This window comes from Vulpes lagopus, chromosome 2, assembly GCF_018345385.1.
Source record: "Vulpes lagopus strain Blue_001 chromosome 2, ASM1834538v1, whole genome shotgun sequence".
NCBI classification, from domain to species: domain Eukaryota; kingdom Metazoa; phylum Chordata; class Mammalia; order Carnivora; family Canidae; genus Vulpes; species Vulpes lagopus.
Window position 1 is genome coordinate 165792931 of NC_054825.1, and position 21381 is coordinate 165814311.

A 21381-nucleotide genomic window follows, 5' to 3' on the forward strand; every position below is an offset into this window, starting at 1 on the left:
CGGGGCGCGAACCAATGACATTGGAGCAAGGGCGGACTTGTTTCATTGTGACGCGAGAGGGGGCGTGACTAGGCCCCAAAGGCAGGCAAGCGGTGGGGCGTGGCGAGGCCGCCCCGAAGCCGAGCGAGTAGGAAGCTGCGAGCATGCGTCGCATTGGGGGGCGCGGGTGCACCGCCGGGCATCTTCGTCAGGGAGGGTAGCAGCCAATAGGCGACGGTTGCTCTGTCGCCGGGGGCGTGGCCATGCAGATAAGGCGCGGGTGGGCGGCCCAATGGGCGGGCGCCTATGCAGATGAGACGGTGACAGCCGGGCCAGCGGGCGGGCAGGCAGGCGGGCTGTTGGGGCGGGGAGGTGGGACCCGGAGAGGGGTGGCCGTGGGGCCCGGCCGGGCTGGGGTGGGGGGCCGCAGCCATGATCCGGGCCTTCTCGTTCCCGGTGAGCCCCGAGCGGGGCCGGCTGCGGGGCTGGCTGGAGGGCAGCCTGGCCGGGCTCTGCGAGTTGCACTGGCTCCGGGAGAGGCAGGAGTACCGCGTGCAGCAGGCGCTGCGGCTGGCCCAGCCCGGAATGGGGGGCGCCGAGGCCGAGGACGAGGAGGACGCCGAGGAGGACGAAGATGCGGCGGCGGCGCGCCGGGCCGCAGCGGCCCTGGAGGAGCAGCTGGTGAGGGGCTGCCTGTCCGTCCATCCCTCCGCCCCCGTCTGTGTCTATCTGTCTGTCTGTCTCGGTCGGATGCTCAGACACCCGTTCCGGTGGGGGAGGGGGAGAGGACAGGGGGTGGGGCTGGAGACCCAGGAGTACGGGCGGCGGGCGGGCGGGATCTGGCCTCCTCGCCCCCAAACTGGGGAAGGGGGACTGCATCGCCTCCGCCGGAGCCTCGTGAAATGCACAGGCCCCTTCCCCAAAGAAAATTCTTCTGGGTGCTAAGTGTGTGTCAAGCCTGGGCCGAGGATTCGGCATGCGTTGTCTTCTTGCAGCCTGGAGGAAAGGGGGGGTGATAGTCCCCATTTTACAGAGAAGCTGAGGCTCAGAGATGGCAAGCGACTCACCCAAGGTCACACAGCCGGGATCCAAACATGCCCCCCTCCGGCCCCGCCAGCAGGGCTCCATCTTCCCTAAGTCCCGGTGTGCTTGGAGATCTCTGGAGGGGGCGGGGTGGGGGGAGGGGATCCTCGGGCCTCTGGAGGGAGGGATCCCTGCTGAGAGGAAGCTTGCAGTCCTTGAGGACCCCGCGGTGATCTTTACTCCCCGGTGACACTTTCCCTCCTTCCCTAGCGGGTCCCGGCCTCGGTTAACCCAAGATGAGGCAGGTCGAGGCGGCGTGGGGGGCTGGCTTCTCAACTCCCCGAGTGCTCTTATGGTAGAGAAGGAGGCAGAGGTCTCCAGAACGACTTCAAGAGCACCACCCCTCTCTCCTCTGTCATTCTCTGCTTCTCCCCGGCTCTTCCTGGATTTCTCTCACTCTCTCTCTCCCTACTGCCACATCTCTGTGACTTTCAGTGCCTGTTTCTTTCTTAATCTCTCTCTCTGTCTCTCCATCTCGGTCTCCCTGGCCTCCTTTGGCATTTCGGCATCTCTCTCCCTCTTCCCGCCCCACGTCCCTGTCCCTGTCTCTCTCTTCCCCTCCCCCCAGCCTGCCAGGCCCCAGACCCTGGCTCCCCTTGCAGATCCCATCCCCAAGCCTGTGTGTGGTCAGAGCTTCCCGTTTGGGGAAACCTGACCCCGGGCGGCGGGGGAGGGGGCTCTCCCTGCTGCTGACCTCCACTGCCCCCTCCCCACATGGGGAATGGGGAGGGGGGGCTGCCGCCAGACTCCGGGGCTGCACGCACAGCCCCTCCCCCGACCGGGAGTGGGACCCTGCACATTCTTCTCGGGAAACAGAAACAGCTGTGGGAGGCCCCACCCCCTCCCAAAGTTAGAGACGCGATGTGGGGGCCTTCACCAGCTCCCCCACCCCACCCCACCCCACCCCAGGCTGGCTGGGCTTGGGAAGGCACCTCCCACCCTACGCACGAGGAGAGGGAGAGAGCATGGGGATGGGCGAGCTGTGTCCTTCCTTCTGTTCCTCAGGCTCTCCCTCTGTCTGCCTCAGTTTCCCCTCTCTGCCCTTCAGCTTCCTCATCCCTGCTGCTGAGTCTCCCCCCCCCATATCTGCCCCTCTGTCTACCCCACCCCCCCAGGAGATGGTAGTGGAGAGGCCTCTTCCCCCCACACTCTCCAGGCAAAGCTCCGTCCCAGCGTCAGGGAGGAGGCGGTGGCAGGCAGCGGGAGGGAGACAGCGATACCGAAGGAGGAATAGAGAAGCGCTAAATATAAACTCCACTGCTGATGGGGGGTTCCTGGGTCCTTCTGAAGAGGGTGCGGGCACCTCCTTGGATCCCTGAGCCTCTGTCTTACGGTGCTTACCCCTCCCACCCCAAAGACCCTGCCCAGGAATACACTCCCTTTGAAGCAAGAAAGATTGAAGCCAGACTTGATTAGTTTCTAATAGGAATGGTGGGGAGGCAGGGAAAGACCAGGGATATCTCAGAGAAATGAGGTAAGAATCCTGGTTAGGGGTAGGAGTTCTTTTCTCTCTCACCAAGGAAAAGAGTCCCATTCCAGCAAGAAGGACTTCAGTTAGACTGGCAGAAGGACTTCCTAATAGAGATAAAGGGAATTGGACACAGACTAGGGGCATGTGAGCAGGGGAGGAAGAGAGGTCTGGAAAAGTTTGGGCAAAGGGGTCTTCAGGGGTCCTGACCACATGGATGTTAAACCTGCCTGAACTGGGTGGCCACCAGCAGAAGGGCTTGCGAAAGAAAGAAAGAGAAAGAGAGAAAAGAAAAGAAAAAAAGAAAAGGAAAGGAAAGAAAAGAAAGGGATGAGGAGCATTGTGGGTACACAGGGAGCCAGATTCAGGCCAAGGTCCTTCTGGTCTTTTGAAGAGTCATTGCTTTGCACCTGGAAGGGACGGGGTCAAACTTACACACAATGGGAGTGTGTAGACTGGGGCCGTGTTGGATGGTCCAGGCATGGGGGAAGAGGAGGCCTCTTCTGTCTGTTCCCTTCACCCTTGCTCTTCCCTTACAGAACAAGAACTGAAATTAGACCTGCAGAACTTACCCCCCACAATCTATCCCCTCCCCTTTTTAAAATATTTTCTTTATTTATTTATTCATGAGAGACACACAGAGAGAGAGGCAGAGACACAGGCAGAGGGAGAAGCAGGCTCCATGCAGAAAGCCTGATGTGAGAATCGATCCCGGGACTCCAGGATCAGGCCTTGAGCTGAAGGGAGACCCTTAACCGCTGAGACACCGGCACCCCCCATCTATCCTTCTATATTTATTTTTATTTACACAAGTGAAACATGACTTTATATTTTCCTTGTTAGAAAGTCATAGTTTTCATGTAATGATAGAAACTAGCATTTATTAAGAGCTTAAAAGGAGCTGCTGTTTTAAATCATAGAATCCTCACAATGCCCTGTAAGAGAGAGAGTTGAATGATGCCATGTTACAGATGAGGAAACCAGGGCCCAGAGAGCTGGGGTAACCTGCTCAAGGTCACACAGGGACAGGGGTCTCGTCAGAGATCACCGCTGCCGTCACCTTGGTGTAAATCCTTCCAGACCTCTACCAATGCATCTACCTCTACCAATGCAGTTTACATACCAAGAAATGTAGAGTTTGGCTTTGCTTTTTGCAAATTCCAGTTGCTTGGGTGAGATCTCAGCGATAATGCCAGTGGTTTCTCCAAATGCGGCTGCTGGACTAAGCAGCATCACATGAGAATTTATAAAACATGAGCTTCAGACAGGAATCAGAAGCTCTGGAGGTGGACCCCAGGCCCTTCAGGTAATTCTGACTCCTGCTCGAACTATGCACTTTTTTCTTTTTCTGCTCAATGCTGTATCTTAGTGATGATTCTTTTTTTTTTTTTAAGATTTTTATTTATTTATTCATGAGAGACACACAGAGAGGGAGAGACGTAGGCAGAGGGAGAAGCAGGCTCCCTACAAGGAACCTGATGTGGGACTCGATCCCAGGATCTCAGGATCACGACCTGAACCAAAGGCAGATGCTCAACCACTGAGCCACCCAGGCATCCCTCTTAGTGATGACAGAAATTGCCTCCTTCCTTTTTGACAACTGTATAGTATTCTGCAGTCTACATTCATTTTCATCAAACTTTGCATGAGCACCTGCCTTGTGCCAGGCACTGTGCTATGCACCCTGGGGGTGGGGTGGGGTGGGGTCGGGAGAAGGAAACTGCAATGAACAAAGCAGACAAAAATCTCAGCCTTCCAGGGATGACATTTAGTGAGACAGACCATAACCAAATGACAACCTGATGCATCGTTTTGAGCTGGGAGGTCATTACCGCTGTGTGGCAGAGGCGGAGACAAAGCAGGTCAACGGGTGCCAAGTGACAGGGGAGCTATTTTGGAAAGTCTGGTCAGAGGAGGGCTCGGGTAAGCAAAGATCTGAATGAAGCCAGGGAGTGAGCCAGGAAGAAATGCAGGGGCGGCACATCCAGACTGGGCCAGGAGCAGGCCAGGCAGTGTTCTGGGGAACAGCACGGAGGCCAGCGGGGCTAAAGCAGAGTGGGCCGGCCAGGGGGCGATTAGTGGGGGACCTGACACGGGGCATATGGGCGGTCTGTGAATTTTTTTGGCCACCCGAAACTGCACATTTCTCCCGCTTTCCTGGGTTCTGCTCAAAGATGACGCGACACTGAGCATCTCTGCGCACTCAGGGCAGGAGCCCAAAATGGAATGATTTGTTGACTTTCCTCCCATAAACAAGCCCAGATGGGGGCTTCTGTTCTGGGGGGGAGGGGTGAGCATGGGCAGAGCAGCCACAGAGTAGGAAGTCGGGGGAGGGGGGGCGTCTGCGGGGGAGCCGGCCAGTCTTTCTGCCCTAAATAGGCAGGGCTGGGCGCCTGGCCCCTCAGCCCCTCCTCCCTCCCTCCCTTCTCCCTCCCGCCGTCCAGACAAACCGCTTTTGTCTGAGGGTCAACCGTCAGCCTGTGGCTGCTGCCACCTCTGGCCTCACCCAGACCCATGTGAGACTCTTCCTGGATCTGGCCCTGTTTTCCAAAACGGGGTTTTCCAAATCCTAGGGTCTGGGAGGCCCCACGGTGTTATTCTAGCTCCTAGCCGCACGCCCCCATCCCTAGTCACTGCTGCTCCCCTTAAAGGGTTTTCACCTTCATTTATTCTCACTTGATAAGAAATGGTCATTCCCTGCAGCAAGAAGGATCCAGGATAGACTCAACAGAAATTTCTCATGGGGATGCAGAGGGCAGACACTGGGGGCCTCGTGGTGGGAAAGAAGCAAAGGCAAGAGGAAGATGTGGTTCCTGGGGCAAAACAACCTGCTGGTGCTTGTTGGTGTAGTACCAAGACAGGCTAGACTCGCAGAAGGACTTTCCAATAGGCATGGGAGGGGGCAGTGGTTTCTTCCTGAGGGCAGGAGCAAAGAGTTAATATGAGTCGTGGTCAGCCTACTATATCCTTGTGAGGGAAAGGATCGGTCTGCAGCAGGAAGGACTCAAGGAAGACTTGCAGAAGGACTTGCTGATGATAAGGGAGAGGAGAAGGCCAAGGACTGGGAGGACGCAGGCCAATGGCTAAGGGATCTGTTAGGTCCTGGATACCGACTTTTAGCAGCAAACTGCCCTTACTGCAAGACCTTCGGAACTTAGGCTCACCAGAGTTAAGGGGCCCTGGGCACATATGGAAGGAACACCTGACAGAGAGGGGGCAAGGGGTGGGGCCTCCGGAAACTTATCATGCCTAAGAAAGGAGGATGTAGCTGCTGCAGCATGAAGGGCTCGAGTTAGACAGTCAGAAGGACCTCTTAGGGGATGAAGGGACAGAGATCTTGAGGGGGGTCCTGGGACTCGGGTAGTGTTCCTTTTACACTTTGGAAATCAGAGCCTCATTTGTCAAAGTGAAGCTCTGCCCATCGGTGGGTAGATGTGGGGGACCAGTCGGCAGAGGATGGGGGGTATTGTGACCATCCTGCTCTCCTCATGCCCTCAGGAGGCCTTGCCCGGGCTCATCTGGGACCTGGGCCAGCAGCTTGGAGACCTGAGCCTGGAGTCTGGGGGCCTGGAACAGGAGAGCGGGCGCAGCTCAGGTGAGCTGGTGCAGAGGGAGCAGGGTCTGCCTGGGACACCCCCACCCTTCCTACTGTCCCCGACCTAGGCTCCCGTCTCTGCCTCTTTCTACACCACTGGCTTCCCCACCCAGGCCCCTGATTCTCTCTCCTCCTCTCCTTGGAATCCAGGCTTCTATGAAGACCCCAGCTCCACAGGAGGTCCAGACTCACCACCCTCAACCTTCTGTGGGGACAGTGGCTTCTCTGGATCTGGCTCCTATGGACGCCTGGGTCCCTCTGAACCCCGGGGCATCTATGCCAGCGAGAGGCCCAAGTCCCTAGGTAAGGTGGGTGGGGTTGGGCCCCGAGAGCCAGGGAATGGACAGTAAGAGAATGGTTCTGAGCACACGCTTCTGAGTCAGGCTGACCTGGATTCAAATTCTGGCTGTGACATTCGCTCTCCGTGTGATTTTGAGCATGTTGCATCTTTCTGGGCCTCTGTTTCTCCATGTGTTAAAATGGGATTAATAACAGCACCTACCTCAGAGGGAAGTTTTGCATACTCAGGGAGCCTCAGCCCTTATTGCCATTGGACTTGGCACATGGTAGCCCCTCGGTAAGCAGAAACTGCTGTTGTTCATGTGTGCAAGTAAGTTTCTGAGTTCCCGCTCTGTGCCAGCTTAGCACTGTGAGGGATACCACGGTGGAATAGAAAAAAAAAAAAAAACACCCTTGTCCTCATAAACCTGACTTCCCAGTGGGAGAAACAAATAATCCACAAGATAAATAAGATATAGAAGTGTAGGATGAGAGGAAAGTTAGGGAAGGGGGCTAGGGAGGGCACCCCTCATTAAAAAAAAGATTTTATTTATTCATGAGAGATACAGACACAGGCAGAGGGAGAGAAGCAGGTTCCCCACGGGGAGCCTGATGGAGGACTCGATCCCAGGACCCTGAGATCACGACCTGAGCCGAAGGCAGATGCTCAACCGCTGAGCCTCCCAGGCAACCGGGGGTCCCCTTTTGAGCGGGGGACGAAGATGCAATTTTAGGAGACATGGCTAGCGAGGGCGTCACTGAGAGTGTGACACCTGAGTGGCGCCCTTAAAGTACGTGAGGGAGGGGGCCAAACAGATATCCTCGGGGAAGAGTGTTCAGGGAGCGGGCACAGCAAGTGCAAAGGCCCGTGAGGCTGGAACGTGACCGGCAGGTGCTTCCAGGAGGTCAGTGGCGCTGAAGGCCCGTAATTATGGAAAAGAGGGGTTAGAGATGGAGGGCAAGCGGCAGAGACAGGACAGACCACTCAGGGCCTCGGGAAGATTCTGTCATGAACCTGGTATAAGGCGGAGAGGGAGAGCAGAGGTTTGGTTGACAGCAGAAGAGGACGGGGGTTGGCCACTTGACCCTCGTAGGCTCATGGAGCAAGGGCTTCGAGTCCCTCCACTCTCTTCCTTCTTTTTTTTTTTTTTTTTTTTTTTTTTTTTGCCTCCTTCCCCAGGAGACGCCAGCCCCAGCGCTCCGGAGGCGGTGAGCGCTCGGGCCGCCGTGCCGCGATCGTACTCTGCGCCCTACCCGACGGCGGCGGGCTCCGCGGGCCCCGAGGCCTGCTCCTCCGCGGAGCGGCGGGCCCGCGCGGGGCCCTTCCTGACGCCCAGCCCCCTGCACGCCGTGGCGCTGCGCAGCCCGCGGCCCTGCGCCCGGCCCCCGGCGGACTCTCCGGACCCGTCGGGCGCGGGGCGGCCCCTGGACGGCTACATCTCGGCGCTCCTGCGCAGGCGCCGCCGCCGGGGGGCGGGCCAGCCCCGGACCAGTCCCGGGGGCGCGGACGGGGGCCCGCGGCGCCAGAACAGCGTGCGCCAGAGGCCGCCCGACGTGTCCCCGCCCCCCGGAGGCGCGCGGCCCGCGCCCGAGCCCCCGGTGGAGCGCGCGGGGGGCCGCCCCGCCAGCCCGGCCGCCCTGGGCCGCGGCTGGGCCCCGCCGTGGGAGTCGGAGCCGGCGCCCGAGCCCGCCGCGCCGCCCGCCGCTCCGTCGCCCCCCGACAGCCCGGCCGAGGGTCGCCTGGTGAAGGCGCAGTACATCCCGGGCGCGCAGGCCGCCACCCGCGGCCTCCCCGGGCGCGCGGCGCGCCGCAAAGCGCCGCCACTGACCCGCGGCCGCAGCGTGGAGCAGTCCCCGCCCCGGGAGCGTCCCCGGGCCGCCGGCCGCCGCGGACGCGTGACGGAGGCCTCCGGCCGCAGGGGCTCGCCCAGGGCGCGCAAGGCCGCGCGCTCTCAGTCCGAGACCAGCCTGCTGGGCCGCGCGGCCGCGGCGCCCCCGGGGCCCCCCAAGTACCCCACGGCCGAACGGGAAGAGCCCCGGCCGCCGAGGCCCCGCCGCGGCCCCGCGCCCACGCTCGCGGCTCAGGCCGCGGGGTCCTGCCGCCGCTGGCGCTCCACGGCCGAGATCGACGCGGCGGACGGGCGCCGCGGCCGGCCCCGAGCCCCCGCGGCCCGCGGCCCGGGGCCCGGCCCGTCGCCGTCAGCCCCTCCGCGCCGCCTCCTCTACGGCTGCGCGGGCAGCGACTCCGAGTGCTCCGCGGGGCGCCTGGGGCCCCTGGGACGCCGGGGGCCCGCGGGCGGCGTTGGCGGCGGCTACGGGGAGAGCGAGTCGAGCGCCAGCGAGGGGGAGTCGCCGGCCTTCAGCTCCGCGTCCAGCGACTCGGACGGCAGCGGTGGCCTGGTGTGGCCGCAGCAGCTGGTGGCGGCCACCGCCGCCTCCGGGCCCGGGGGTGGCGCAGGTGGAGGGGCGCCCGCGGGCCCCGCCAAAGTCTTCGTGAAGATCAAGGCTTCTCACGCACTCAAGAAAAAGATACTGCGTTTCCGTTCGGGTTCTCTCAAGGTCATGACTACGGTGTGAGTTTGAGAGTTCGCTTGGGCTCCCCCCTCATGGCCTCTGCACCACCACGCTCCCAGTCACTGGCCCTTCCGTACCTCCCTTCCAAAGACCACCATCTTCTCTGCTTCCAAAGACCCTTCCTCACTGCCCCCCATCCACTGCAGTCTTGGTTGAAAAGGCTCCCCCTCCACCATAGGGAGGAATGGGGGAGGAGCCCTGTTTGACACAGTCAGCTGCTGGCTCTGCAGCCCTTGGGCAAGAAAGTTCCCTTTGTCTGGGCCTCACTTTCCTCATCTGTACAATGGGTGTACTATGGTATGCAGAAGGGGCAATTCAGTTTGAATTTCCCCGTTTTAGTTTAGACGCTTAGTCCGTTTGTTCCCGTTCACTTCTGTCACTGAACCCTCTTATTCCTCCTCTCCATGCCCAGATGCGGTGTCCCTCCCCCAACCCCCCATTCACAAAGTGCCCCCGTCCACGTCCCTGGATTCTTGGGATATCCCCTTGGCACCATGGTCAGAGACTCCGTGTCTGACCCCGGTGGTGCCTGCAGAGTGCCCTGGAAAAGGAAGGAGCACTGACTTTGGGGTTTTGAGGGTCAAGTAGGAGGTGGTAACACCTGGAAAAAAAGACTCTTTCACCTCTATCCCTGGACAATTGTAGGGGATTAGGAGGTAGGAGAGGGGAAGGAAGATGGCTTCTATCTCGGTGCCCCCCCTTTCTCCCCTGCTGAGAGGGAGTGGGGGAGCCCAGGAAGACCCTCAGCTGTTCCAATCCAGTATTTTTTTTCTTTTTTAAACTTACTGTATTTATTATGACGATGGTGACTCCCCAGTGCACAGGGGGGCCAGACTCTGTGTGTTTCTCTAACCTCTTTGTAAATAAATGCACAGTGTTACATATGTGGTGGGCTCTTCTTCTGTGGTAAAATGAGAGATGTGGTTTTCCTTTGGACTAACATTAAGTGAGTGACTCCTGTTTGCTTTGAATATAGTAGTGTCCAAAACCAGACGGCAGATCTCAGGGTGGGTCTCAACCTCATTTTCCTACCACCGGCTATTTTACTACAACGAATCTGACCTTTGATTCAGTTGTGTTTGAGTATAAACATGGTTTCATAAAAATATAGGTGAAGGGACAACCCCAAACTCCTTCTCTCAAAGTCCTCATCATCAGGTTGATTATGTTTATCTGTTTGCCTACATATATGAATCTGAATAACTCTATGAATATTTAACCATTAAATACTTATGTGTATAGTTCTACCATATATATTTACATAAATTGAGTTATATATTTACATTGTTTATCGCTGTTTTTGGTGGGATTAAGTCATCTGTGTCCAGAGATTTCTTAATGGGAAGGATTTTGATCAAGAATTGGATTTTTTAGGGGCACCTAGGTGGCTCAGTTGGTTAACTGTCTGACTCTTGATTTCAGCTCAGATCATGATCTCAGTGTTGTGAGATTGAGCCCGGAGTTGGGCTCCACACTGGGCATGGAGCCTGCTTAAGATTCTCTCTCTCGGGAATCCCTGGGTGGTGCAGCGGTTTGGCGCCTGCCTTTGGCCCAGGGCGCGATCCTGGAGACCTGGGATCGAATCCCACGTCGGGCTCCCGGTGCATGGAGCCTGCTTCTCCCTCTGCCTCTCTCTCTCTCTCTGTGTGACTATCATAAATAAATAAAAATTAAAAAAAAAAGATTCTCTCTCTCTCTCTCCCTCTGCCTCCCCTCCACCCCCACTCCTGTTCTATCTCTCTCTCTCAAAAGAAAAAAAAATGGAGTTCTTTGATGGTTATAGCAGTATTTAGCTTTTCAATTTCTTCCTGTGTCAGTTTTTACTAAGTTATATTTGTCTAGGAATTTGTCCATTTCATCTAAATTTAGATGACATATTTTCCTGCCACTTTTTTAAAATTTTATTTTTAAGTAATCTCTGCCCCCATCGTGGGGCCTAAACTCATAACTCTGAGATTAAGAGTCATGTACTCTACCAATAGAGCCAGCCAGGTGCTCCCATCACGGTATTATCAATAGCTCCATAGGAATCCACTGTGAGAATCTCAGCTCTCCCAATTCTTTTGCTGTTAAGGATTTTGCTGCAATAATGTCCTTGTACATACTTCTGTGTATATATGTATGCATTTCCAGAGGCTCCACTCCTAGAAATAGAATTGCTTGGTCATTAGAGTATGCTCATTTAAAAACTTTTATTTTTAAAAAATATTTTGTTTATTTATTTGACAGAGAGAGAGAGTACAAGCAAGAAGAGCAACAGAGGGAGGGGAAGAAGCAGGCTCTTTGCCAAGCAGGGTGCTTGATGTGGGACTCCATCCTAGGGCCCTGGGATCATGACCTGAGCTGAAGGCAGATGCTTAATTGACTGAGCCACCCAGGTGCCCCTATTTAAGAACATTTAATTGACACTGCCACACTTCCTTCCACTAAGAGGGCCCTCAATTGACATTTCCAACAGCAATTTCTGAAGTCTCTGAAAAGAAAGAAAGGAAGGAAGGAAGGAAGGAAGGAAGGAAGGAAGGAAGGAAGAAAGAAAGAAAGAAAGAAAGAAAGAAAGAAAGAAAGAAAGAAAGAAGAAGAAGAAGAAGAAGAAGAAGAAGAAAGAAAGAAAGAAAGAAGAAAGAAAAAATGGGCATTTCTTTCTTTCTTTTGAAGATTTTATTTATTTGACAAGGATGTCAAATAAATACAAGGATGAGCAGGGGGAGCAGGAAAGGGAGAGGGAGAAGCAGGCTCCCAACTGAACAAGGAGCCCAACTTGGTCTTAATCCCAGGACCCTGAGATCAGGACCTGAGTTGAAGGCAGATGCTTAATCAGACTGAACCACCCAGGCGCCCCTGCGATGCCCATTTTCCCACCTGTTTACCAAACATTTGTGCCAATCTTATGGGGGAAAACTGTGTTGTTTTAATTAGCATGTCTCCTCTGTTTTTTTTTTTTTTTAGATTTTATTTATTTATTCATGAGAGACACACAGAGGCAGACACAGGCAGAGGGAGAAGTGGGCTCCTTGAGGGGAGCCCTATGTGGGACTCGATCCCAGGATCCCAGGATCCGACCTGAGCCAAAGGCAGACACTCAACACTGAGCCGCCCAGGTGCCCTTCACTCCCCGTTTTCTTGAGGCAACACATACTTTTGTATGTTTATTGAACCACTTTTAATTCTATGAATTGCCTGTTCACACCCTTTGCCCATATTTCTATTGGCTAAGTTCAGTAATCATGCCGATTTCATGGATGGGTAAGTAGAAGTTTGGGGAGGGTCCATTAGAACCCTGATCATACAGCAAGGAGGAGGGAGCTAAGGCTAGGACCCAAACTCCTCCTGACACTACAGTCTGAAGAATGGTATTTGTGCTTCTTTGACCTTTGTGTCTACACGGGTGGGTCCACCTCTCTGTAGCTTTGAACTCAGAGAGCAGAGAGCAGACCTGCTATGCTCACCTGCATGTCTAGTGCCCACGGAGGCAGTGGGGAAATAGCAAGGAACAAAACAAAACAAAACAAAAAGTTCCTGTAGAGTACCAATCAATAGAAGTCAGTTTTGAACATTTGCCAGGAAAAGTGATTGCTTGTCAGGCCTTTGGGAATATTTGCCCCATCTCCGTTCCATAAGGGAGGCAACTGTACTCAGAAAGGGGGAGGGACTTGTGTAAGGCTACTGGGCCACTCAGCCAAAATAGTTGAATTACAAAAGGATGATCTTCCTTCTTTTTTAAGATTTTAGTGCTTACTCATTAAAAAATAAGGTAGCAATTTTTTACTCATTAAAAAATAAGGACACCTGGCTGGCTCAGTCTGTAAAGCATGTGACTCAATCTCAGGGTGGGGAGTTCAAGTCCTACGTTGGACATGGAGCCTATTTGTTGTTGTTTTCTGGAGCCTACTTTTAAAAATAAAACAAAACAAAACAAAATAAAACAGTTGGGGCAGCAACGATGGCCCAGCGGTTTGGCACCAACTTCGGCCCAGGGTGTGATCCTGGAGACCCGGGATCGAGTCCTACGTCAGGCTCCCTGCATGGAGCCTGCTTCTCCCTCTGCCTGTGTCTCTGTCTCTCTTTCTCTCTGTGTCTGTCTTGAATAAATAAATAAAATCTTAAAATAAATAAAAATAAATAAATAATAAAACAGGGACGACTGAGTGCCTCAGTGGTTGAGTGCCTCCCTTTGGCTCAGGGCATGATCCTGGGGTCCAGGGATCAAGTCCCGCATCGGGCTCCTTGCATGGAGCCTGCTTCTCCCTCTGCCTGTGTCTCTGCCTCTCTCTCTCTCTCTCTGTGTCTATCATAAATAAATAAATAAATAAATCTTTAAAAATAAATAAATAAATAAAACAAAAAAGCTAACAATAAATTGAGCTGAGCATTTTTAAAAAAAAGGGTTTATTTATTTATTCATGAGAGACACAGAGAGAGAGGTAGAGACAGAGGCAGAGGGAGGAGCAGGCTCCCTGAAGGAAGCCCGATGTGGGATTCCATCCCAGGACCCCAGGACCTGAGCCAGAGGCAGATGTTCAGCCACTGAGCCACCCTGGCGTCCCAATAAATTGAGCATTTATTGCATGCCAGAGTGTAATCTCAGTGACTAATTTAATCCTCACGACGTGGACAACATATTAGATAGATATATAGATACTGGGGATCCCTGGGTGGCGCAGCGGTTTGGCGCCTGCCTTTGGCCCAGGGCGCGATCCTGGAGACCCGGGATCAAATCCCACATCTGGCTCCCGGTGCATGGAGCCTGCTTCTCCCTCTGCCTGTGTCTCTGCCATTCTCTCTCTCTCTCTGTGACTATCATAAATAAATAAAAAATTAAAAAAAAAGATATACAGATACTATTATGCCCATTTTACAGATGGAAAAACTGAGGCACAGAGGTGGTAAGTAACTTGCCTGAAGTAAATCAGTAAGTAGCAAAGCCAGATTTAAGTTCAGGCTGCCTAAGAGTCCATCCATGTTCTTTTTTTTTTTAATTTTTTTAAATTTTTGTTTATTTATGATAGTCACAGAGAGACAGAGAGAGAGAGAGAATGGCAGAGACACAGGCAGAGGGAGAAGCAGGCTCCATGCACCAGGAGCCCGACATGGGATTCGATCCCGGGTCTCCCGGATCACGCCCTGGGCCAAAGGCAGGCGCCAAACCGCTGGCCACCCAGGGATCCCCATCCATGTTCTTAAGCACTGACCTGCATAGCCTATTCACTACACGGATTATCCCTAGAAGGGTACAAAAGGAACTGCTTACAGGGATGGGAGCTGGGGAGGGGGGCAGGGGTGTTGACATAAATAAATAAATTCTATGATTTATTGAAGGTGGTAAGGACTATGGGGAAATACTGAGCAGAGATATGAGGGAATTGGGTGGGATGGGGGAGCAGAGGAGTCTGTGATTTTACGTAGAGTGATTGGGATGGTCTAATTGAGAAAGTGTCATTTGAAAAGAGATCTGAAGGATGTGGGGAGTGAAGCTTGTGAAGGTCTTGGGGGTCGGACAACAGTGGTGGGAGTAGCTAGAGTGGGGGCCCGAGAATGGTAGGGTCCATCACATTGTGTGGGGCTGCATGGGCCTTGGCGAGGATTTCGATTTTTACTTTGAGGGAGAATGCTGAGCACAAGAGGGACTTAGGTTTGGGGGGTGGGCAGGGAGGGAGGTGAAAAGGTTAACAGCTCTACTGAGATATAATTCACCTACCATAGACTTCACCCATATAGAGTTCAGGGATGCTTCAGGTGATTGAGCATCTGCTTTTGGCTCAGGGGTTGATCCCAGGGTCCTGGGATCGAGTCCCACATTGGGCTCCCCACAGGGAGCCTACTTCTTCCTCTGCCTATGTCTCTGCCTCTCTTTCTGTCTTTCATGAATAAATAAATAAAATCTTTTTAAAAAAAGTATAGAGTTCAGTGGCTTTTAGTAGATTCACAGAGTTGTGCAACTCTCAGCATGATCAATCCTCCACTATCCCCTGGCCCTGGAAACCACTAGTCTGACTCCCTGTCCTTATATATTGGCCCATTCTGGACATTTCATATCAATGGAATCATGCAATATGTGGCCTTTTGTGACCACCTTCTTTCACTTAGCATGATGTTTTCCAAGTTTATTCCGAGGCAGCACGTCTCTGCTTCGTTTCTTTTTATTGCCAAAGCTATCCCATGGTCTGGACAGACCACATTTAGTCTTTCCACTCATCAGTTGATAGATATTTGGGCTTTTTCCTCTTGGGAGCTGTTATGAATAATGCTGCTATGAACGTTCACGTACAAGTTTTTGGGTGGACGTATGTTTTTGTTTCTTTTAGGTAGATACCTTGGGAAGGAATTGCTGGGCCACATGGTGAGCTTAACCTTTTGAGGAACTGCCAGGCAGCTTGCCACAGTGGCTGCACCATTTTACTTCCCACCACCGGTATGTGAGGGTTCCAACTTCACCTCCTTGCTAACACTTGCTATTATCTGGGGACATTATTTCAAGCAGGGTCCCTCTGGTTGCTTTGTGGGGACCAGGATGAGGGAAGCTAGTGAGGAATGTGGCTGGACCAGCCTGCGAGCAGCAGAGGAGGTGAGAAGTGACTGGGCACCGGGGACAGTCCCAAGCCGGAGTTAATGGCATTTGTTACTATGTCAGTTAGGGGTGCCAGGGAGGGAGGGAAGTCAAGAATGACCCCAAAGATACTCTCAGATGGCTGAAGCTGCAGAAGAGGGTTTGGCGGGTGCAACCGATGGAGCTCAGTGTCGGTGCCGTGTGAGACCCACCAGACATCCAGTTGGGAATATACAGCAGGCGATTGGGTAGTTGACCCTACTGTTGGCGTTCACTGCACATTTCTTGAATAATTCAAGCCAGAACTGAAGCCGAGTCCAGGGTCTCAGTCTCCCCCTCCAAAAAATGGTCACAATAATACCACTGATTCTAGGCTGTCACGAGGCTGGGGCGATTCTTTTGCAGTACAACACCGCACTGCACACCTGGAAACTAAAGTCATGCGTGGGGTGGAGAGACGGCTGGGGTCTGCAGCTCGGTTGAGAAATGCAGGTTGTGTACGCTTCAAGCAGCGTCCGTCGGTTCTCCCCCGTCCCCCAGCGTCTGGCTGCCGTCTGGGAGGGGAATAGGATCCTGGGTCGTCACCCTGTCTTCCCCCACTCTAAGCTGGGTTTCCTCCTTGGGGGCGGCCCGGGCCAAAAAACTGCTGATGGAAACCAGCTGCGGGAGGCGCAGAGGCTCGGCGCAAGCCCAGGCCCCTCCCCGGCGCCGGCAGACCCCGCTAAGGGGGGGGACGAGGGCGCCCCAGCTCCCCTCCCCCTCTTCCGCAGCCGGGCCCGGGGCCCTGGCACGTCCGGCGCGCCTGATGCTTTCCAGATGTGGGCCCGGTTCCCTTCCCCCACCTGGCCCCGTGTCTCCTGCGGGGTTGGCGGCGGGGGAGTCAGGGTCCGATACTCTCAGATGGAATCGCTACCAGGCACCCGGCCCGCTGTCCCCTCCCCGCCCCTCTCGCTTCCCCGTCCAGGCGATAAAAAGCGAATTGGGACGGGCTGACTGCGTGGAGACGCTCCTTGCAGCACCTCCGGCTCTCCCCCAACCCCGCCCCCCGGGGCACGCCTCCTCCGGCCCACGCCCCCAATGGTACGCCCCGGACGCGCCCCTTCGGAACCCCGCCCTCGGCCCCGCCCCGACCGCCCCGCCCCCGCCCGAGGCCCCGCCCCGGCCGCCCCGAGGCCCCGCCTCCGCCACCAGCCCCTGTGGGCTGCTCGGTGTGCGAGCCGGTCTGTCCGCCTCTGTGTCTCTGGCTGTCTCTGGCTCTCTACGTTCCTGTGTGTCTCTCCTATACCCGGCACGTCTCTGTCTCTGCAACCCCCTGTCTCTGTCTCACCTAGTCCCTAGGTCTCTATCTCTCCACATTTCTGTCTCTGCGTCTCTCTCTGCCACTCTCTCTGCCTCTCCCCACCTCTCTTTGAATTTCTCTTGTCCCAGCCCAGCTTCAGTCTCTCGCCCTGGCCTCCAGCCCCCTGCGCCCTGCTGCGTCCGGGTCTCCCTCCCGGGGGTGCTTCTCCCTCCCGGGGGTGCTTCTCCCGCCCGCCCTAATATCCCTCCGCCTACGGCTCCGGCGGCGGCGGGCCGCGAGCGCCCCCGTGTGGTCATCCGGGGGCTGTCGCGAGAAGGCCCGGAGGGTTGAGTGTGGGCGCCCACAGGGGTGTGCGAGGGCAAGGAGAGACACTGAGTGTCCCTGGGTGACACCGGGGAATGGCGTGAGACGCCGAGAGATAGTATGAGCGTGTACTACCTTGGGATTGTGCGTGACGCTAGAGGTTGTTGTGTGGCTGTGTGACCTGGGGGGATTTTGTGACCACCAGACACAGGGTGTGACTGAAACCACGTGTTACGCCGAAAGGTTGTGTGCGGCTGTACCTGTGAGATGGGAAAGATCACATGCAGGTGACTGCGTGGGACCCTGAGAGGCTGGCTCTGCCTGAGACACTATTCGGGGGGTTGGTGGTGACATCGAGACTGTGTAGGAGCGAGAGATTGTGTGGCACAGTGTGCAACGTGGGGAGACATGAGGGCCTGTGTGTGTCATGCGGGCAAACGTGTGTGACAGAGGGTGAGACAGAATGAGTATGACACACCCAGAAGGGGCGTGGGAAGTCGGTGTGACAGGCCCCAGGGGGAATAGGTGTGACAGAGGGACCGTGTGAGTGTGAGCATATGTCAACCACACTGGTGAACTGTGAGAAGCCGTGTGACTCTGTGTGACACAGATCGTGTGGGATAGTGAGACACTCACAGCGTTGTGACAGCCCTCCAGGGGTTGTGTGACCATGCAGGGCACAAGCAGATGAGAAGATGAGTGAGAGACCTTGTGCCCGTGTAAGTGTGCAATACACGAGACTGCTGGGTGAGGGTGGTGACAGCTGAGGGTGACGGGGACTGTGAGGGGCTCAGCAGGAGCTCGTTTGCATGACGGTGTGTGTGTGGGGGGGACACTCTGTGAGGGTCGGTGTAAGATTGTGTGTGACACCAGGAGACTGTGCAAGAGTGAGCATGAGTGTGTATGTCGGGATCCCTGGACGTGGGACTGCGTGTCACCGTGTAACACCATGCGCTGTTGTGTGACAGTGCTCAACAAAGATGTCTTGTGAGTAATTCCATGTCCCAGTGTGAGACCCTGACACAGTGAATGTGTGTGATGGACACACATTGAGAGACTGTGTGTGACACGGGGCGAACCTCCGTTTGCACCTTTGATACTCTAAGATAGTGTATCTGTGCTTGTGCCAGGTGGCATTGGGGATGACGTGACATCTGAGACATTGTGAGGGCCGTGTGTGACATTTTGAGGGGCCGCGTGACTGTGGCACTGTAGGACACTGTGTGGGGAACACAAGGGTGTTGTGAGACAGTGAGGTGGTGGGCACCTGCATGTGAGGGGGGCCGTCTGTGGTGGGGTGACCCCGGGGGGGCAGCTGTGACAGGGTGGGAGAGCACATGTGATGGGGGGACAAGCAGCAGGAGCCTCACAGGAGGGGTGTGTGTGACCCGGCCTAAGTGTGGGGTGTGGGGCACACCTGTGAGTGAGTGTGCGTGCGTGTTCCGGAGGGACAGAGACAAAGAGAGAAAGGGAGAGACAGAGACACAGAAAGACAAAGGGGAAGGACATCGGGAGGGGGCCAGGGTGCGGGCCGGCGCGGTGGCAGCGGGAGGAGGCGGGCCTCAGGGGCTGCGCCCCGGGGGAGGGGGCGGGGCGGGCCTGGGAGCGGGGGACACCCAGACACGGTCTCCCAGCCGCCGCCACCTGCCCGCCAGCCCGGCCGGAGCTGCAACAGGTAGGAGGCTCGGGTCTCCCCACCGCGCAGCTAATCCCTCTGCCCCAGATCGCAGCCATGGTCTGTCCGCCTGGGAATGAATGAATGAGTGAGCGAATGAATGACTTTCTACTTGGCGTCTCCATCAGCCTGTCTCTGCCCCCGGCCCTCCACCTCCCTCTCCCTGTCCCCCAGCCCTCCTCTCCTCTGTCCCCTTATGCCCGCGGTGCCTCTCTCTGCCGCTCCGATCGTCCCTCTCTCCTTTCCCACCCCCTCACTCCATCCCTCCCGGACCCCCCCTCCCCTTTCTGTCCCCCCACCGTCCCCTCTGTATCTCTGTCCCCCTGGATCACTCCATCCCTTTCTTTATGCCTCAATTTGTCCTCCCCTCCCTCTACTCCTTCCATTGCTTCATCCCTCCATCCTCCCTGCCCGTCTCCCCGGTCCTGGCTGGGTTACCCGCCCCCCACCCCCCAGCCCTCTCTCCGGCTGCTAATGAGCAGAGGAGCCTTTGAGGTGGCCAGGGCTGGGGTGGGGGAGCGCCCCGAGGGGGCCGGAGGGGGCAGCTGCTGCCAAGGCCCTAATGAGGCCCCCTCTGCGCCTTTCCCGCCGCGATCTTAATTCCTTGTTCTCCCCGGAGCCACCGCTAATTGGCCTGGGGAGGCCCCCCTCCTGGCTCCTGCTCGGTCCCCGGGGGGCCCAGGACACCTGGATCCTGATCCAGCACCTGTGGCCTCGTTGGGTCCCTCCCTCCACCTGCGGGGCGGCCTCGCATCCGTGCTTCCCTCCTGCCTCCCCTGGCCCCTCCTGTCCCTCCCTGCACCTGGCCCTGGGTACCCCATCCTAGGCACCGTCCACCATCCGGTCTTACCCCTCTCCTCCCACACGTCCTGCTTGGCGTGCCTCTGCCCCCCCCCCCCCCCCCGTCTGTGCGTGTCTCTTCATTCCCCACCCCCTCTGTTTTCCTGTCCCTCCCTCCATCTCTGGGCACCCCCTCCGTACGCTCTGGCATCCCCATCCCCGTCGCGGGCCCCACCACCGCAGCCACCCTCACCTGGGGCCCCAGGCTTGCCCGAGCCTAACGCTCTCAGCCCCCCACTCCCGCCGGCTTCTAAGCTCTTCCCACCCTTAGCCATGTCCAACAACATGGCCAAGATCGCGGAGGCCCGCAAGACGGTGGAACAGCTGAAGCTGGAGGTGAACCTCGACCGCATGAAGGTGCGGGGACGCGGTGGGGTGGAAGGCGGGGGCTCCGCGGCGGGGGACCGCACCCCGCGCTGCTGGGGGTGGGGCCCGCGGGAAGATTCCTTTCCCAGCTGGGTGGACCCGGGGGCGGGGCTCGGTGGGGGCGTGGTCGGGAGGGGCGGGGCCTCGGGCGAGGACCGACTCCGCGCGGGCGCCCGCAGGTGTCGCAGGCGGCGGCCGAGCTCCTGGCCTTCTGCGAGACGCACGCCAAAGACGACCCGCTGGTGACGCCGGTGCCGGCCGCAGAGAACCCCTTCCGCGACAAGCGCCTCTTTTGCGTCCTGCTCTGAGTCTTCCCGACAGCTTACCCTCCCGGGGCCGAAGTATGAATCCAATAAACGTGGTGACTGTGGTAGTGCCTGTGCTTTCTGGGAAACTGAGGCACGCCCGGAGCTTGGGGCATCGTGGGGGAACCTGTGTCCCTTCTCATCCCTTCTGAGTGTGTGTGTGTGGAGCGTGCTGGGAGGTGAGGGTGTGCAGGAGTGTGTAGGGTGTGCGGTGTGGATGCAGGGGGGCGAGGGAGGGGAAATGAGCCTTCTGGGCTCCGACCTCCACTGAGCCCGCCACGATCTTGAATTTGTTAATCATTCCAGTAGCTCCGCAGCTGGGCTCCTAGTATAGTATCCATTTTGCAAATGAGGAAACAGCCAAAGGAGTTCCCTTACTCCAAGCCACACAGCTAGGAGGGAATGGGGTGAAGACTGTGGCATCCAGCACTGAAACCCCGAAACCCCTGAACTGGCCTCTCTCCTCTCTTGGGTTGTCGATTTTTAGGAGCCTCTGTGCTCATCCCGCCTTTCTCACCCCCTGAATGACTCCACGCCCTGCCACAGGGTTGCTTACCTCTGTCCTTAGCACTGATCTCTGTTGTTCTGGTTGCTCTTGACCAGCCCCCTGCTGAGTGAAGCTGGGCACATAATTGTCACGGAGACAGCCCTGACCTTGCCCTCTTGGGGCTCAGTATCCAGTAGGAGAGACAGACCTATCCCCAGATAATGATGACACAGAGTGGGCTGGGCTGGGGTGTGGGAGTTCAGAGGATGCTCTTGACTCAGCCTAGGGGGTCAGGGAGGGCTTCCTGGAGGAGGGTACATCTGAGCTGGGACAGAGTGGTGATAAAATTTGGGGACCAGGAGGAGAGAGAAATGTGGCTAGAGAGAGGAGACAGGTTAATGTGCACCGTTCTTTCCTTCAATAGTAATTTCTTTGTTCTGGGGACACAAGGGTGACTGTGACAGCTCTGGCTCCTGCCCTATGTTTCTCACTTCACACATTGGTGCCCCGCAGGACATTTATAGCCTGCAGTTCTATTTATTTTATTTTGTCTTTTATTTATTTATTTTTTTGGGTTCTCTAC

At 56.3% G+C, this 21381-nt stretch overlaps 2 protein-coding genes across 2 annotated transcripts; both read left to right on the forward strand.

Moving 5' to 3' along the window:
* Positions 1–213: 213 nt before the first annotated feature.
* On the forward strand, positions 214–9858 carry DACT3 (dishevelled binding antagonist of beta catenin 3). The gene is made up of 4 exons (XM_041746553.1): positions 214–660; positions 6029–6125; positions 6276–6428; positions 7585–9858. The coding sequence occupies exons 1-4, from the start codon at positions 412–414 to the stop codon at positions 8979–8981; spliced, it is 1896 nt and encodes a 631-aa protein (XP_041602487.1). The 5' UTR covers positions 214–411; the 3' UTR covers positions 8982–9858.
* A 7683-nt stretch (positions 9859–17541) lies between these two features.
* Positions 17542–20376, forward strand: GNG8 (G protein subunit gamma 8). Its single transcript, XM_041745535.1, has 3 exons — positions 17542–18800; positions 19912–19997; positions 20186–20376. Exons 2-3 carry the CDS (start codon positions 19914–19916, stop codon positions 20312–20314), a joined length of 213 nt encoding a protein of 70 aa, XP_041601469.1. The 5' UTR covers positions 17542–18800; positions 19912–19913; the 3' UTR covers positions 20315–20376.
* Positions 20377–21381: the final 1005 nt, after the last annotated feature.